Source organism: Pyxicephalus adspersus, chromosome 5 (assembly GCF_032062135.1).
Source record: "Pyxicephalus adspersus chromosome 5, UCB_Pads_2.0, whole genome shotgun sequence".
NCBI classification, from domain to species: domain Eukaryota; kingdom Metazoa; phylum Chordata; class Amphibia; order Anura; family Pyxicephalidae; genus Pyxicephalus; species Pyxicephalus adspersus.
Genome location: NC_092862.1, coordinates 16954879 through 16974750, shown reverse-complemented (window position 1 = coordinate 16974750; position 19872 = coordinate 16954879). Strand labels below are relative to the sequence as shown.

At 34.6% G+C, this 19872-nt stretch overlaps 1 protein-coding gene across 1 annotated transcript in view; it reads right to left on the bottom strand.

The window, feature by feature from the left end:
* CSMD3 (CUB and Sushi multiple domains 3) overlaps positions 1 to 19872 on the bottom strand; it is a 297101-nt gene that overhangs the window by 139667 nt on the left and 137562 nt on the right. Inside the window, exons 24-26 of the mRNA XM_072413237.1 lie at positions 18335 to 18448; positions 17093 to 17188; positions 9113 to 9316 (exon numbers count right to left, since the gene is read on the bottom strand). Of these exons, the coding sequence (XP_072269338.1) occupies positions 9113 to 9316; positions 17093 to 17188; positions 18335 to 18448 (414 nt within the window). The remainder of the gene's footprint in view (positions 1 to 9112; positions 9317 to 17092; positions 17189 to 18334; positions 18449 to 19872) is intronic.

Sequence of the window (19872 nt, the reverse complement as noted above, 5' to 3'; positions counted from 1 at the left end):
CTTTTTGTTATTTTGATTTTAAGTCAGCTTTAATGCAAACAACATATACACATTACAATGACTATGTGAATAAACCAAATAATTCTGATGTGATTTGTATAAAGGTGAAATTTTCTGCATCCCATTGACCATCTCAAGTCATTTCTCAAGAGCTAAACTAAAAGTAATAGGTCATCTTCCTTAAATTAACTTCTAACCTTGGTACCCCTCCATGGGATGGAGATAAAAAGAGGATTACATGTTTTAGTCTATTCTGGGACAACCATTGCTGATTCCATGGCCAATGTGGACTAAGGTCCCTTTCAGACTTGTTGGTAAAATCAGTTAATTGCTCCCAGGCACCCCTATTTAACTACTATTCCGTTTTTATTGTCAACTGGGCAGTTGTACAGTTATGTAACGTTGTTGTGTGGTTACATTGCAGTTCTGGCTCCAGAGCAAAAAAGCAACCAGGCTGCCAAAAGGGATTTGTTGCCTCTAGAAAGCAAACCATTGCAACCACGGCCGCAACTGCATGCACTAAATGGTTCCCAACTGCTTCCATTCAAATAAATGGAAGTGGTTGGGAACAAAGCTGGGCCTTCAGGAAAATGTTTAGGTTTAATATATTTTAAGTCTGAAATGGCCTTAAGTGTAAATTCTCTAGGATGGGAAATGTTATTTGCAGGATCAACATGAATAATTCAAATAAAAAGAAATAGCCATTACACATAACAACTTGTAAGCTGCAGTGTATTACAAATTTGGATACGCTTGGCACTATTTTGCTTACAGGACCATTATATTTCATTTTGCACAATTTGTCATATGAAAATGCACTTAAATCCCCAAAAAGCTTATGATTTCAAAATACAGAGACCCCATAGAAGAAATTGTCGTAGCTGCAGTTCTGCATAGCTGTTAACTGCATGGCACTTACACGCCTGTATACAACACCAGATAAATGCATTCAATAGACAAAGAGCAAAAGTAAATGTCATTTTTAAATCTATGTTGAATAACCAATATGATAGTTTTCAGATTTATTAAATCTAAACTTGTCAAAAAAACTGCATATAAATACCAAAACAAACCATTTTTGGGGAGGATCAAACATAACAGAAGTTGTAGATGCGAAGCTATGCCAAATTTCTGCACTAAAATTTGATATTAACTTTTATTACTTTAGTGTATTATAGATCTGTGCTTTCCACAAAAAAACTAATTCTTGCATCTGATGTAAATGAATACGATATCTCTTGAGATTTGCTTTCCTTTGGCTTCAAAGTCTATCACCTGTCCTGGCATTTCTTTATATCTACTAAAGATAAGTTCTACATTCTTAAAATAATATATACATTTATTTCATACATTAATATACATCACTGGGTTTCAGCCTTTTTCATGTTTGGACTGCCTATCTTTGTTGAAGTTGACTTTCTCCATTAAAATAATTTTTAAACTGTAGAAAAAACAGATAAATATCTACAAAGCTGCAAATGCCTTTTTTGAACTAGAATGATACTTTTTTGTTTATAACACAAAATTTACATTTGGAGAAAAAAACTGACAAAATGCTACTATTTTTGATCCATGCCTTGAAGAGTTATCCTAAATCTCATTGCTATTTTTTCTAAGGGGAAGAAATTTAATGAGGGTTTTATTTTTCGCTAATCCCTAAAAAGCACTATCGCTGTGCACCTTTACACCAAGTTCCCAGAAAATGTGGCAAATACTGGTGTGTGCTCAAATAAAATATATAAATGAAAATGTATAAAATACAAATACAATGTAATAAAACACAAAATGAATAAATCCTTGGCATATTTATCCATTGCTAGCCCAAACCACCTATTACTCTCTTTGCATACATTTTAGGCCAGTATCTGCATAAGAGCAATGTTAAAACAATAAAATCCCATTTCTACTGGTCATTGTAACTGAAGGTATGCACAACTTCCTCTATACATCTGCATCAATATACAGAACTAAACCTTCCAATTAAAAACTGAGAGCAGGCAGGTTCTTCATTGCAGAAAGGACAGGCTACGTCCCTTATCTAAGTCTCAAAAAAATAAACTTTTCTGCCTTTGCTGGCTTTGTCATCCTTACCCAGTCAACTTTCAGGTTCAGGATTTTCAGCCATTTTGATTGGCCAGGCTGGAATGATGTAATTCCCACACATGCGCACATGAGCCAATTCATTCCCGGCAGCCAGCTATGCTGAGATTGCACTTAGAACTGCGCATGCGTAGCTCAGTATACATTCAAGAGAAGATTGAGAACAGGCAGGTATGTTTGTTTTATTACAAAAAAAGACATAGCCTAGCCTGTACCTTCTGCAATAAACAACCGGCTTGAATTTTTTTAGTTGAAAGGTTTAGGTCAGTACAAGCATGAATGTGCAATAAGAAAACTCAGTGGTCCACATATTTAATTACTAGAGAACAGTTCTTTACTGTTAACATTTGTCTTGTGCTCCATCCCACTTGTGGTGCTCATTTATAATAGAACATAGATATCCACTCTCTATTATACTCTCCATTATACTACACTGTGCTATGCACATCATTGCCCATACCATTTACACTAACTGGGCTGCTGTGTTCATCAAGCAAAACCCCACAGAAGTCCACATGCTTAATAATGTAGAGAACTCTATAACTGGGACAAGGGCTGTAGAAATCCCAATGCATTCTCTGCATAGTGGACATGGAGGGATGTGCTGGTATTAGAGGAGAGCTGGTTAATTGACATTGATAGGTCAGATGACTAATTTTTTTTAATCTATGTGTATTCATTTTCAATAAACTGTCTGCTTCAAAATCCTCAAGATGACACAAAGCACATTTGTAGAACATGTTGCTATAATTTAGAATTATGCATCTTTTAAGAAGCAATCTACCACTAATTTAGAAATAAGCCCCTATGGCTGTATCTTATTTTGTCTCCTTACAGAGTAGCACAATACAATCCCAGTTTTATTTCAGTTATCTTGCTGATATATGGCAACTTAAAACAGTAATAAGGCAAAACTCTGATATGCATGGGTTGGAAATGTGTTTTTCTTTTGTGTTTGTTTTGTGTTTTTCTTTCAGTAGAACTGAAAGATTGCTGTTATACAATTGTCCCGTAAAAATGTGTTGTTTTCACCAGAATCCATTAATAATAAGAGTTGGAGAAAACAACCATCATTGTTAAAACACAGTAAAAACTTTCATCTTCTAGCAATTTAGAGCTATTAGTCTCCATCCTTTAAAATGAAGTCAAACCAATAACTGCCAAGAACACAGAAATTATTTGAGGTCATCACGGAATGGAATGGAGCACAGAAGGCGAGATGTAACCTTCTACCCAGACCCAGCTATTCTGCCTGCTTTCATCAGTCTAAAAAAACTGAGATTGATGTGTTTCTTTGTCATTAGCATCACAAGACAATGTATCACTGCCTTCAACCAGCATTATCAACTCTTTCAGAAGCATTTTTTAAATGCAGAGAGACTCCAGGAATTTGTAGAACAATACAACTTAACCCTGTAAAGATTACGGCAGCAATGTCTTGTGCCATGCATAATTGATCGTATCAGTGGGAGATTGAATGGATATGAAATCAGTGGCATTAAAATGTTTAAATAATTACCAGCAAAGGCTGTGTCGGATGATGGATGACTGATATCTGTAAGTGAAACAATCCAGGGGACACCAGAGACACACAGCAATTTAATGTAGGCTTTTCTATACTTCATTTAAAACACAGATCAAGCTCTATCTGATCCTAACGGCATATATTACGGCTGGATTGATAAATAATTGGATTTGAATCTCTTGTTTCATTTCATTATACAAAACACTACATCATATAATGAATAATTGCATTGCTGCTTTCATGGTGCTGGGGAATCAGAGAAAGTGGTTAGATGCACAACAAGGTTTATCCACATAAAGTGCACTCTACTATGAGCAAGAATTAGGTTTTAAATTCCTAAAGTACAACTCTTCTGTGGAAGAAAAAGTATTTCTGGGGCTCCTACTGCAATCTGGTAAACATTTCTAGATTGCAGTATATCAACTTACTTGGATTTAATTTTTAATATTTAATTTAGGGATAGAATTAAACACAGCTCTGGATTAAAGCTAACAGAAAAATCCCAGGCCGGCAATATGGTGGTAGAGTAATTATATATATCCTTTACTATCCAGAAATGTTCATTTTAAAGTAGACATTGGCTTACATAATTATATAATGAGTGGCATTTAGAATACCTTTGCTGCAGATTCCCGGGCTTTGGATTAGGAGACAAACATTAGTTTAAATGTAAGCAGCTGTTACATACAACAGTGGCCTGGTGTACTGCCAATGCAAAGAATTTAATTAAAATCCCAGGCAGGGTTGGGTGTGCCTCATGTATAAAGTTATCACATCAGTGCATCAAGTTCAGTCTCCTTCATGATTTTATCCATGACCCAATAGAGTGACAAGAACAATTGGGAACTTTTGGAAGTCAGACAACCCAAAACTAGGGGCATGGCAAGTGGAAGAGCCTATAGTGGCTCCCTGCCAAAATGAAGGCTATGGTTGCATTGCACTTTGTGTTGCTTAGTAAATTGTATTGTCTAATACGGATGAACCTAGACATACTTTGATTGCAGAATTTGTGCCTTGGTTCAACCCAATGGACCTTGAACCAAACTTGGCAAACTTGAGCAACACTCTAGTTACAATCTTATAGAAGGGAAAAGTCTGAAGCTGATTTTTTTCTAAACGCCAACAAAGCCTTGACAATTGCTTTTATGGTGTTTGTTTCCTACCTATAGGTGCTACAATATATTGTTCACATTCTTTTACTGGCATCCAAGGTTGGCAGCATATAACCCTTGCTGAAACCTTTTAAAAAGTGTCAGTTTCCATCTAAAACTACCCAATCTATAGGGTGACATTGGTGCTTTGTTATTTTATTGAAAAATTAACAGAATTGTCATCCTCTAATGGGAAGTAAAAAAATGACAAATCTGCCATTAGAATTAAAGAAGACCTAAACTAAACTTTTATCTTACATAAAAGGGACAATGGGAGCGTAAAGCCTCTTGGAAAACATTTGTCATGCATCCCAGGAGGCTTCTGGCTGCTCCGGTTGCGCATGCTGATTTTGTTTTTTCTTCAGTGGGGAAAAAGAAAATGCCAATCCCAGGCATACGCAGTGAGATTGGAATTCTTTTCTTCCCTGCAGGCTGCACCACTTGATCTTGTGCATGCACAGTGTGTGTTCTGGTGGCAGAATTTAAAAGAAGGTCTAAGGCAGGAGTGTCAAACTCAAATACACAAAGGGCCAAAATTAAAAACTTAAAGACAAAGTTGAAATTTATTGAAAAAATTGAAGAATGTTTTCCTTCTCATTAGATATAAACCCCTTTCATACAGAAGCAAAGAGGTGTTGCTTCACGTTCCATCTGGAACAAGCTTATATTAGAGAAAAAGGAATACCTTTTTTTTTTTAATTTTATTTAAGAAAAAACCCTATGCCTCTTTCTCTATTTGTGGCCTTCTGAGTTAAATTTCAATAGTAACCTTTTTGCACAGGCTAACAATATTAATAAACAATATTCTTCTGAAAATCCAACCATTCAAGTCCATGCCTTGGAGTAGTAAGGAAAAGTACAGCTGAGGAGGAGTGCTGGAAATGCCAGACGCGGCCAATGCTGAGCTAAATTTTATAAGTGGCTCGCCGCTGGAACTCCCTCTTCATTGAAATAGCGCCGCTACTAAAATTCCCGGCATTACTTGCGTCTATAAAACAGTCCAATGCTGGGCCACACATAGGCAGAGAGCCTGCTGGTCTATAGAAGCGAGTGATGCCGGTAATTGTAGTAGCGGCGCTATTTTAACGCAGCGGCGGGCCAGGTGCAATTCCTATTTAGGATTCCTTTGGGGGCCAAAAAAAAGATGGGGGCGTTGGGGGCGTTTGACACCCCTGGTCTAAGGAGATGGTGGGACCTGGCAATTCCTCTGTGCAGAGACAAAAAAAATTCTAGGACAACGTGGGACTCAATCCAGAAATCCTCCAGAGGAATCGATAGATTTGCAAAAGTAAAGGTGAGTTTTTTTTTTTAGTTTACTTCTGATTTTACAGGGAATAAAAGTTTACAGGGGGAGTTCAAAAAGCAAAAAAACATGTTTTAATGATAGGGACATAATGCTGTATATGTCTTTTTCTTTTTTTTGCTTTTATATAATTCTCTGAGTAAAACTACATTATCTGTCACATTACTACTGCTGTTACTGTAACTTTCATCCTCCAGTTTTGCATGTTTTCTGACTTCTCTGAATTTATTTATTGACTGGACTTTTCTTTAATGGCTGATTTTGGATTTTAAGCATTTCATTAGAAGCAGAAATGGTTCAGTGGAGGGCAATGTGATTAAGTATTTTTAATTAAATGCAATTGATTGTTTTAATATATTTTTCCATGAGATGCTTAAGAAGTCCCTTTAAATGATACTTTGGAAAATAAACACTTTTTGTAGCAAAGTAAAAATTCCAGTGCTGCCGGCAACATATAATCAACTGATATCTGAGTGGAAGAACAGATATTTTAGAGGTCAGGGAGGACGTTCTGCAAACACTTTACATCTTACAAGATTACTCACCTTAGATGGAACATTGGTCCATCACAAAAAAAGCAGCAAAATGAAAGTATCACTACAAAGTCATCTATTCTCTCTATATGATTATTATTTTTTTAAATCTAGTTTTTACATTTGTCTTTTAACCACCTGACCGATAAGCCCGACCTTGGTACGGGCTAAAAAAAGTTACTATATTCGATAAGCCCGAACTTCTCTCACTGTATGAAAATACAGTGAGAAAAGTTTGGGTTTATCGATCACTTACCTGGTCCCGCTGCAATCATCCATCGGTCGTGTTCCAGCGTCGTCCTCCAGCGTCGGGTGTCCTCTCTGGGAAGAAGCCGGCCGGCTTCTTCTTCTAAGCCGGCCTGCTTCTTCTTCTAAGCCGGCCGGCTTCTTCTCCCTCCGTGCGATGATCCAGCGTCGATCGCAAAAAAAAATACTCACCTTCTCCCTTTTTTTTACTGGTGCCTTCAAGCCATTTATGGATGAACCAGGTCCTTCACCTCTTTGCCTCTGCTTGAATATTCAGCAATCCTTTTACTATAAAAGCACCACTTTTTGCATCATCGCTGTAGGGCAGTGTTTTTCACCATTTTCAAAATGGTGATCCCCAGCTATAAGTACTATGTCCCCAACCCACAGTACATTAGCATGGTGGTCAGTAGGAAACATACCTTCTACTTTACTTGGCAGTGGGAAGAATGTCACGCTTACAGAAAATCAAAAGATCATCGGTATCTGCTAAACTGACCTGAGAGTCAAAAACTACCCACTGGAACCCCTAGCAACATGGGGGTTCGGAGGTAGCACTCTTGCCTTTGCAGTGCTAGGTCTCAGGTTCAAATTTCGGCCAGAACACTATCTGCATGGAGTTTGCAGGTGTCTGCGTGGGTTTCCTCCGGGTACTTTGCTTTCCTCCCACATCCCAAAAACATGCAGTTAGGTTTATTGGCTTCCCCCCAAAATTGACCTTAGACTGTATAAATTATATGAATATGGTAGGGATATTAGATTGTGAGCTCCTTTGGGGGACAGTTAGTGTCATGACTATGGACTTTGGACAGCGCTGCGTAATACTGTGTATTAATAATAATGTTCAGTAGACTAGGTCATTATGGGATAGCCTCCTGAGCTTTAAATTATTATTCTCACTGTTTGGCTATGACTAAAAGGTATAATTTATATATCCACAGCTCACAGTATGTAAGTGTGGTGGACACTAAGAAGAATGCCTCCTAAATTGCTGACCTGTGGGAAGAATGTCACCCTTACAGATAGCCAAAAAGATTTTTGGCATCAGTTAAAGTGGCCTGAGAGGCAAAAATTGCTCATTGCCTAAGGAACCCCTAGCAACCTCTAGAGGAACCCTGGTTAAGAAACCCTTTTATAGTCGGTGACCTTCTGATCACCATGTGCCCCACTTGTGTCACACTTGTTGGGGTGGGAGTGACCTGATAAAAAGAAAGTTGTGGCTGTTGTTACCCCAACAGGTCATGAAAAAAAAAACAGCTGGTAATTTACAAAATGTATTATCCTAATAAATAATGCATGATTTTAATTGTATACTATAAAAAGTAGGTTTAGACGGAAATCAGCAAGTAATGGTCATGTAACAATATGGTTGAGTTTAGTGTACGATTGTTAACTGCAGAGATCACTTATGTTGAGTGTTGATACTGTCATTTTCTGGATATGTGTATGCCAGCTTTCTCCCCGCCTGACTATTCTTCCCAGTTGGAGGACGTGAAAATGGAAACTCTAAAGCAGCACCCAAGAGTTTTGTATCCTTCTTTAACCCTTCCTAACACTTGAAGTCTCAAAAATATTCCCATCTTCTTACAGTCGGTAACATGAAAACTAACATTTCACTTTTAGCAAATAGTGGAGTGGTAAATCACTCAACAAACATGGATTACTTTCCTATATATCTTAAAAGAAATATATATATGGTTTACCTTGATAAGAATAAAGTAGCTGTCTCTGAAGAGATTGAAAGTTTTGTTCTTTGAATACTTCATTGAAAAAACAATAAACATGTCCTGATTTTCAATGAAAGACATATAACACATCTTAGAGAACATCACAGTTGATTACACTTTAGAAAAGTTTTTGTGTACAACTATTTATATCACAGGTAGTCCTAGAATGAACTAAGATTGATATTTGACAGAGCACAATGTCTTATTCTTGACTACCATCTCGTCTTTTTTTTCTTGTTTTTTTTGTTCACAAGGATCCATATGTCAAATATTGTTACATAAATCAAAGGCTGCTGTAAAATAAAAACTACGTTGACTCTCCTTAGATGCCAAAGTAACACACACAATGAACTGAACACTTTGGTACAGACTCCTACAGGGAAGACTTCTAATCTTGCTTTTCTGAAATAAAAGTTTACTTGTTTGAATTAGTGTTTGAAAAGTCTGAATTTAAGAATAAAAAAAAAGTCAGGTCAATACATCATCTTTTAAAAGCTGACACAAAAGTGTTGCTTTATGTCACTCACCAATGCATGTCGGTAAAGTGTCATTCCATTGAGCCAGGGCATTGGGTACTGCATCACATCTGATGGACACGAGTCCATGTAGGATATATCCCGGGTTACATTCAAAGAAAACTACAGATCCAACGGCTAACTCATTTCCAATCCTTTTCCCAAAACGCGGCTCTGGCACTGAACTACATTGAGTTGCACTGGTCCTAGGAACCGCTGCAAAATAAATATAACAGAGTTTTAAGAGAAAATTCACACAGCAAGTAAATAATTCAGTGTTCCTGCTAACCTTAACTCTGATTTAATTTATGGTTTTGATTCTTTGCAGTTATAGTTACCAGACATTTTAAAGGGCCACTTGACAGTCATGCTGAACCTCATTTGGTTTGTATAAACTCAAGTCGTACAAGTAAATCAGGGATCTTAGAATTTTAATTTTTGCATATTCAGATGCATAGATGATTACAGTTAAACCTAAATCACATGAAACATTCTAGAACTCATTTGGTAAATCCAATGGAAAACAGATAGATTTGAAATTATTGTCATGTTTAGAAAAGTCTCCCAAGTGGTCCAAAATTTTTACTTTCTAGACAGATTATTATTTTTATTATTATTATTAATAAACAGGATTTATATAGCGCCAACATATTACACAGCGCTGTACATTAAATAGGGGTTGGAAATGACAGACTAATAAAGACAGTGATACAGAAGGAGAGGACCCTGCCCTGAAGAGCTTACAATCTAGTAGGTGGGGGAATTTACACACAATAGGAGAGGGGTTCTCATTGTCTCCTAAACATGCTTTTTATTTAAGGTTCAGTACACCCATAACTAGTTAATCTTTGATAGATAATGGTAAATTATCCAACCACATTTGCTTTAAGACACAAGATCTTGAAAGTCAAGTCAAAGGGGCTGATTGATTAAAGCTCTCCAAGGCTGGGGAGGATACACTTTCATCAGTGAAGCTGGGTCATCCAGCAAACCTGGAATGGATTCCTTAAAAGTCAATTGTAATTTGTTAGCAAATGTTTTGAATCCTGGACCAGATCCATTCTGGGTTTGCTGGATCACCCAGCTTCACTGATGAAAGTGTATCCTCTCCAGCCTTGGAGAGCTTAAATAAATCAGGCCAAAAGTATTTCCATTCATCTTGGAGTCTTGAGTGTTCCCCTTATCCTGTTTCATTCTCTATAATATGAGAGAATCTTGATCTGCTCACTTATAATCAATGTCCCTGAAATATTTTATATTAAAAATGTAAAAGGATTAATGGGAACATCTAAAACTCCAATGTGGGTCGGAACACCCCAAAGCTTAGACATGGGCTGGAAAAGCTATGCTTTAAGATCTTACAACTGGAATCCTCCAGAGAAAAAACAGCCTGTTACCAACCTGTATAGGAACACCAAGCTATATGTCAAGTGCTGGACACTGATTTACATAATCCAGAATTTAGTTAATTTGGTATGTTATTTAAGATGAAATCCACAACGCCAACTAGCCTTGGGAAGCTATATTTAAAAATTGAGTATATATTCTTTACAGTAGGTAGCCGATGCTCAATATGCATGTCAACAGGCTGAGTTGATTGATCCGGACTCAAACACAAGAATGTAAGGTAACTGTCAAGGAATACAGCGGTTAGTGTTTCTATTGGCTAATAGTTGACAGCAATGGATAACCGATACTCGCATTAGTGACATAGTGGCTTAGTACACAGCAGCTTCCAGCTGTTTTTTGGGAAAAAACAAAATTCACATCATGAACGACATTTGTTGCTTCTAACCACCGTGTTGGATATTTTTCAGAAATTTTTTGCAACTGCAGTGACTTTGGACAGCACACCAATAGAAAATCTATAAACATATATGTTTCATGTTTTACTAATATATTCCCTTATTGTTCACACATTTACCACAATGCATTCACTTCCATTAAAATAATATATGTATACCCTGGTTTATCAATTTATCAGTTTTTTGTCACCTCTCTATCACCAGATTTTGTTTAGTAATAAATCAGCATCATCAGCCCTGTCCAATACCAGAGATCTGATCCGGTAATAGCAAAAATCTCATAATCTCCCCATCTGTGCAATGTGACAGACGAATGTAAATCCTAAATAATTGCTAAACAGAACTACACAGTATGTGAGTTTTTTAGTGGTTTTCCTGTGGCTGCACTTTAGGGCTCCCTTGCCTACATATCAAAGGTTTAGAAACAAGAAACTCTACTGGGCTGGGTACTGACTCCAATGGCTCCAATAGGAATTGTACAGCAGGTGCAGAGAACCAATGATGCACTAAGACTGCAGAAAGTTTTCTTAGATGTCAGATATCCAAAATTTACTGAAAAGTATCTAAGAGTTTGTTTAGGCAGGTTTTGGGGACTAGTTGTTTCCAGGTGGGTCCTGGTGGTTGTCACCTTGCCAGCTGCTCAGTTTCCCCAACTGATGTGCTGGTTCGTAGGGACCAGATTTTCAACATTTTATAGTGGGCAGTATATAACAACTCACTACAGCCCACAAAATTCAATTTTCATGGGCAGCATGGGTGCAGTTCAGAGGCGTGTAGAAGCACTAACCATACTGTAACTTCTCCACCAATCTGAACTCTTACAATAAATTCATTTTATAACTTTCAATATTGCTAAATTAGTGCCAACTTTAACATTAGTCTGGTGGTTTATTACTGCAGACATATTATTTTGTTACAAAATGTCACTGATAGCTTCAGGCATAATATTTTTACAATATATGTGACTCACATTTTGTTTTTGGCAATTGTGCCAGGAATATGCCAGGACAAGATTATTAAATTCCATATCGATTTATAAATAGGATAATGACAGAAACTGTAATCTATAGAGAATCTATCAAGTTTTTGATTAAGTACACCATACCGGTATTAGCCATTTAAACATGTACAGAAGTACAGAAGTAAACAGAAACAAGTACAGAAAATATTCTAACTCCCATAAGTGGGTGCACAAAAAAAAATAAAAATTACAAACACAATAAATGAATAAAAAGTCAGCCTTTTCCTATTTGCCAACTGGCAGAACATTTAATAAATGTATCCAATATTGTTTAAATTGTTAAAAAGAGCTCCAATTTAATATTGTTTGGTGTTGGACAGGATAGGGAAGAAATACAACTTATCTTCCCTATCCTAATCAAGTTCTTTTTTTTATTATTATTATTATTATCATTATTATTATTTTTTATTTATGTCACTATGCCTGGGGCAGAGATTGCCCTGTGATTTCTATGTCTGAACATGGTCTTTGGAACCCAGGAAGAAGAAGAAGGATTTCTTTACCATAAAAAAAGTTTTTTTTTGTCTTTTTGGTTCACAGTGACCCTCATCTTCACAAGCATCACACATTCATCACTCTAAAAAGTTTTGAGTTTAAAAGTACAGTATTTCTTTTAATACACATATCAAAAATCATAGATTCTGGATCAAAATAGATGACTTTTTAATATTGTAAGGTATGTATTATTTACATAACATATTACAATAATAATAATATAATATTAATATATTACTAATTCATTAAAGTTAATATATTACAAAACATATAGCAAGCACAAATCTTACATGTTCAGCACTCGTCCATTAGCTTCCAATCAGGGAGATCTCCTGACACCCCCATTATTACCCCACCTGGCATATTTTTTCAATTTAACTTCTGCTCATTTTAAGGTGCATTTTGAATTCCATAAAGGCTTATTTCTGTTTATGACATGTATATTCATTTGATGAAATTGATCTCTTCTGTATATACTGTATATATATTTTGGGATTGTGGATTGTTATATCGTTCACAAAAAGTAATTTGTTTTTCTATTATATCAGTATTTTCACACTTATTCATTGTGGATTTAATTATGTAACTGATGATAATCTAATGAAGTGCATAGGTGATTCCTTGGAGGGCTTTGATATTATTAACAGTAATTCAAAGATTTTTTCCCTGATGAAGTGGGTACAGTCTGACCCTGAGTTTGGAGCAATGCCAAAATTCTTAGTAGGAAGAATTCTTGTTACATTGCTGGCCAGTAGGAAGACAATCTCCTTACAGATAGCCAAAAGGATCATTGATGTCACATAAATGACCCAAAAGGCACAAACTGCTTATTGTGCAAAAAAACCCTTTGGAGGAATATTAGGGTTCAATGAAACCCTGATTGAAAAACACTGGTATACAGTAACATATATAATACATAACATTTTCTAAACTTTAAAACTTTAAACTTCAATGGCTCTAATGATAAGTTAAGAGATTCTATAATTGTAAGGGTCTATTTGCAGTAATATATTTAAGTGAAAGTAACCTAAAAAAAACACGTTGTCCTGGAATCCTCCTTGGCCCTGTCGTTGGGAAACGCCCAGCTGCTGCCATCTTATTGGCCCTTCTTCCACCTTCTGCCTGCGTCACTCTATCTCGCACTGTGCAGGCGCAAGATTGGGAGATGTAGCCTACTGTAGATTGGGAAAAAAATAGTGCCAGTCTCACTGTGCATGCGTGAGGTCCGCATTATCTTTTTTCCCATTGAAAAAAAAGCTCAACGTGTGCAGAAAGAGCAGCCAGAAGCCTCCTGGGATGCATGACATAAGTATCGCAGAAAACTCTGTGCTCTCATTTTGTCTATCTGTACCACTGCCATGGTAAGGACAGAAGGGGAGGGGCTTAAGTCTTTTTTTTTTTTAAAGTTAATTTTTTTACCTTATATAAAAGGGTTACCTATCCTTTTATCTAAAGTAAAATATTTAATTTAGGTCCACTTTTAGCAGTGAAGCTTAATAAATACATATATATATATATATATATACATTAAAAAAACAATGAAAAGAACACATTAAAAAGTACACAGAACTTATATAGGAAAAACATTTTTTGTAAATATTCTGACTTTGCAGAACTTAAATGTTTGTCTTTAATGGTCTGGTAATACAAACAATTGTATTATCTGCATCCATTTAGACTGTTAGACATGGGATCCATCATGTCATCGAAAAACTGTACAGTATAGTAAATATCATACAAATACAAATTAAAGAACTATACACACTATTAGATGATTTTCATGTGATAAATAAAAATTTTTTAAATAAAAATAAACTTTGAAAACTAACTATTGAATACATAAACACAACAGCAATATGCCTAATACATTTATTTGTTTAGTACCAACTTTTATTACAAAGTGGTTTGTGTGACTGACACACTTTAATAAAGAAAACCTCACTGTAAGAATTAGTATAATATCCACTCAAACCAATATTGGTTGATAATTGTTTAACAGCTTTTGAGCATTACCTGCCCAAAGAATTTGTTAGACCATAATTGGATTGCATTAGTAGTAATCAAGTAATGACTAGAAAAACATTCATCATCTCGTATTCCTAAATTGTGATTTCTTTTGCATCCCTTATATAGTGTTGTAATGTATGACTCCAGTTTTTCTGTTTCAGGTATTGGCTCCCCCCTCTCTATCCTCAGGTTTCCAAATAGGAAGGTAAAAAGTTTTTTTCCCAGTCCTGTCCATCCCTGTCCCAGTCTAATGTACAGGATTTTACAAAAGGCTACTTCTACGTACAATCCAGATACTTATACTAGTTACATAAAAATGCATTAAAATACCTAAAATTTCTTTTAAGAAGTTAAGAGTTAAGAATTATTTTTGAGTATTTTGTATATACCCGAAGTTCAGCGCAACTGTAGCTAACAATATGGCTGACCTTAGACTGGAAGATCTTCAATCTCATGTGACAAAGATTCAACAAGTTTGTAGGACAATCAGCTTTTGTGCAACAGAGAATGTTTATCATTAATACATTGACAGAATACTTTTTTTCAATAGAATTGATTTTCCATTTGTGATCAACTAAACAGAATAGTTGTTTCATCATTCCTCTTCTTATAGATTTTATTTTATCAAACCATTGCCAGAATAAATGTGTCCCATCAGTGGATAGGTTATGTAAAGCTGCACTGGGGACCTATTAATTAATTTTATGCAGACAGTAGAGATAGTGTTTATTCAGTGTATACAGATCTGATTGCATGTTTTAGGCATCACAGTTTAAATTAAGATCATGGAACACTATTATTCAAGTGAGAACCAAACACAACCTACATCACAGATTATACTCCAAACACAACTGTCTCTTGTTATCTGTTGACAGTTATCCTCTAAATATTATAACAGGCTTGTAAAGAAGAAAAAGGACTTGGTACAAAAGGCCCAAGTGCCAAATAATTGTAAAAAGTTAAGTTAAAACACTTTTTAAATATATATATTCAGATTAATTATCAATTTCTCAACACATAGATGCATGTTATACCATTGACCCAATGTGATGTACATATCCAGTTGTGACATCTAATTTCCCCCTTGACTTTGCTTTACCAAATTTTTATATTGTTCATAACCTGAATAATTACAAACAAGTAATAGTACTTAATATTAGCAAACATTTTTGTTTAATGATGCCTAAATCTAAACCTAAAACATCCTATATTGTAGTGTACTAGCTGGTAAATGTGGTGTCCAATTTAGTTTTTTTTATTATTATTATTATTATTATTGACTGTCTTTGTCCAGTGGCCTAATATACCTATCAATGACAAGTAATGGTGAATTGAAAGTCAGATTTCTCAAATTCTGAAGTTGCAGTCTAAGGTCAGAATAGCTTTAATCGTAGTCAGAATCGGCTTCGTATGGAACTTTTCAGCCACCACTAATTGGTATACATGAAATAGTTTTAGCTTAGATATCCTTTTTAATAGGTACTAAATTATAGAAATGATTGTGTATATTACCAGATCATATATTGTGATATAATATAATATAATACTATATATATATATATATATATATATATATCAGAGGGTCTATTTATAAATTAGTGACTTTGACATCCACCAAATGTTCCCTGGTGAAAAATGTTCCCGTGTCATATGTTTTTAAAAGCTGTTAATAATTCTCCACCAGAGAATGATTGATGAGAATGACAGATCCACTGCTTTTTAAATAATCCTCTATAGGCCAGTTTAGCATTTTGCAAAGATTAGCAAATTAAGTATGTTTGGCTACCCACTTGCCATTGGACCGAACTGGTTGATTAATCTCTTGATTGTTTTATAACAGACGGCAAGCATTTTTTTTACATACTATTATTTAATGTTCTTGAAAGAAAATATTGATTCAATTTCACTATAAATAGGAAAAAATAATATTTAAAAATGCATTTATTGACTATAACTCTTACCAATCCTTCACTGGTGGTGAATCAATTACTATCATTTAAATATATGCATAATGATGTTTCATCTGCAGTGAATGTTTAATAAATGGTAAATTCACTACTTTATATGAATATAAAGAATATAAATCCCCTATCATTTTTGTTTGTAATGAATTCCCAAAGGGACAATACTTATTTTTGGCTTCCTTACAGATCTTAATAATATATAAAATAAATTAGGTTTTTGTTTTTGCATTAATCTACCTTGAATCCCTAAAATCATTTATTTGCTTTTCAGTTTGCCTATGATTGCTTATAAAAACTATAATTTATTGCAATCTTTTGCTTAAAGATTAGCATATCTGTTTGTTTTAATCAAGATTTCGGTTCACCCTACATTTGAAATTACTTTGTTATGTTTTACCAAATAGGAATAGACAAGTTAATCAAATACACAGAGCAGTTTATTTTCCTCTTCAGACAAATACAAACCCTGATATTATTTCACATAGTGTAATATTCTGTTAATAAAAAAAAAAACAATAATAGTAAATGGAAAATTAATGGCAGGACTTAATACAATAGAACCGAAAAACCTTATTGTAAGCTTGTCATTACCTTGGTGATCTATGTAAAATTATTGAAAATTGTGATCAATATGTATGAAATAGAAAGCTTCAAATACAATACATATTCAATGTATTGTTAAAGCTGTATATGTAATTACCTTGATAGACAAAGTGAAATCCTTTCGAGGTCAATGGTCCAACAGATGTAAATCTAACAATAATCTGGTTACCAGAACTTAGTGGAAGCGACTCTCCTACTCAACAGAAACAAAATTTATTAACATGCCAACAATTGCTGAAATCTGATTGTTTTCTAGATAACAATGTTATATGCAGATAAAATGAATTATATGAAAAAAAAATATGCATATTACCTTGTCAAAACTATCTGTGCGTCATTTTTATACTGGTTTATTAAAGCTGCCCAAGACTGGAGAAGATACACTATTGTTGGTGAACCCTATATATATATATATATATATATATATATAGCCTAACTAATATCTAAATTAATAATATTCTGGGAATAAAGAAGGCGTTTTTCCTTTGTTGGAGTAAATGAAACCATACTATATGGGTTTTCTGCCTTCCTCGCAATCATCTGTATAGGTTGTGTAGAATATATAAAACGTTTTCTATGTTTATTATTTATTATGTTTATTTATTTTCCATTTGGTTGAACTTGCTAGACTTGTGTCTTCTTTTCAACCTGTTTTTAAACTATGTGGCTAAGTAACTGGGTAAAGTTTGGATTGCTAATCAATGAAGTGTTCAACTTCAGTAAACGTCAGTAAAACAAAAAAGTTAAATCAATATCTGTGGAAGTGTTTTTTGCTTTTTTAAAACTATTTTTTACAGGTCGGAGAAAATGATCTTCATTTAAAGAAACTAAAATTAATCTAGAAAAATGAAGAGCTTTAAAAAATCACAAATTTAAATGACTTTTTGTTTTATTATATTTGTTTTTAATACTATAATTTTATCTGATATTTTACTTCTGTAAGAGACACCGAAGAGCCATTTACAGGCTGGTGACTGCAACTGCTTTAAATCCAACTAGCACGTTAAGAGCTCTAATTATAAAACTGGGAATTTGACATCGGGAGAATCTATACTGTCAATAAAACATGTGGACCTGGAAGATTCCTTCAAAGGAATCTTTGAGTGAATGTCAGATTCCCTGTTTTATAAATTCTAATTGTTACAGAATTCCTTCTTTTTTTGCTACCTTTTCAGTGGTGAACTTACTAAAGAATCCTTCACCATTCTGCTTGCCTAAGAGAGGACATCGTTTAAAAAAAAATGGGCAGTCCCTAGGGAATCATTTTGAAAGAGGCAAAAAAAAATCTATATATAAAACAAATTTTAAATGACCCATTGGCATCTCTAAGAAAAAGTACCTGAATGTGATCCTGAGAGAGAGGATAAGAGAGGCGACTGCTGAGTTGTTCCATCATAAACCTCAATTACGTCGTGGAGAGACGTCTGGAAAAACACAAACTGGCCAAAAACCACTAAAGAGCAATAACCAGTAGCAGAGAAAGAAAAGGGAGAGAAAAGAGAAAAAATCATGTTCTAAGTTCATGATCATTAAGATTTTTTAAATTGTAAAAAAAAAAGTGACAGTTTATAAAAAAAGGCAAACAAGTGCCCGTATTGGATTACAAACTCAATAATGACAAAGAGAATAGTAATAATATAAAATATAATAATATTAATTTTTACAGCAAACATGAAGAGTAAAGCAACAATGATGCAGGTTTGCTGATTGCTGTTTAATGGACAAGAAATGTCAAATAGTAAAAATGAGTGACTCATTAGTGGCTTAATAAAGTGCTATGATTTATGATTGTGTGTCAAAGTGGTAAATAATAATTTGTAAAATATAAAACTGTTTCTGTAAGAAAGGGGCACAACACACAGCATTGGTTTTACTAATGTTTCTGTTCTCTATTTCAGTAATTTGCCCCATGAGTTATTTTATTTGACATGTCATTTTAATGTTTTGCTTTGTGATCATGAAGCATTTCTTAATCATATGAACCCAGACACAATTTTTCCCCATACTCGATATTTTAAATGATTGAAACAAACTGCAACACTGGACAAGTAAAAAAAAATTATACCTTACATATCTGGGTTATAATTATATGAATCCCACAAAGAACACTGGCTTTATTAGACTTAAATGTTCCAGTTTTGACCTAAAATATAGATTTATTGGTATTAGATATGTATGTGTATCTGGTTTTTAGATTAGACTTTAGGCTTTTTAACAAGGGGAAACCCTTGCAAGAAGCTCCTGGGTCTTCAGGAAAGCCCGGATATATATATGGTTCACAGTATATGAGCATGGTGGTCAGTAGGAGAAAAGCCTTTTACATAGCTGGCCAATGGGAAGAATATCACCTTTACAGATGGAAAAATGATGGCTAGCTCCAGTTAAACTGACCTAAGAGGATTAAATTGCTCATTGCTCAAGGAACCACTAGCAACCTCTAGAAGAACCCTAGTTGAGAAACGTTGCTGTAGAGAGTAAGAACTAAAGAAAAAATATTGTAAATGACTGCCTCATATGGTAATATAAACAAAAATATGTAAAGTATAGAGACATGGCAAAATCATAATTACATAGCAAAAGTAAGACACATGGCTTTCAAATTTATCCAAGACAAAACATAGGTATAAAATCTTTGTTCTTAGAATCCCACATTAGTACCTGATCTAGATCCATAATATTCAAGTTTCCCTTTATAAAGAAATACAAAAATGAACCTAAAATATTTAAACAAGCATCATTTAAGGTTATGTTCAAAATATTTGTGATGCATGAATGTGTTCATCTTGTGTGCAGTAATATGTCTTTTATGGTGCTATAGTCTGAGGATCGGGGTAGCAAACTTTATTAGAAGCAAAAATAAAATGTAACTACACAATG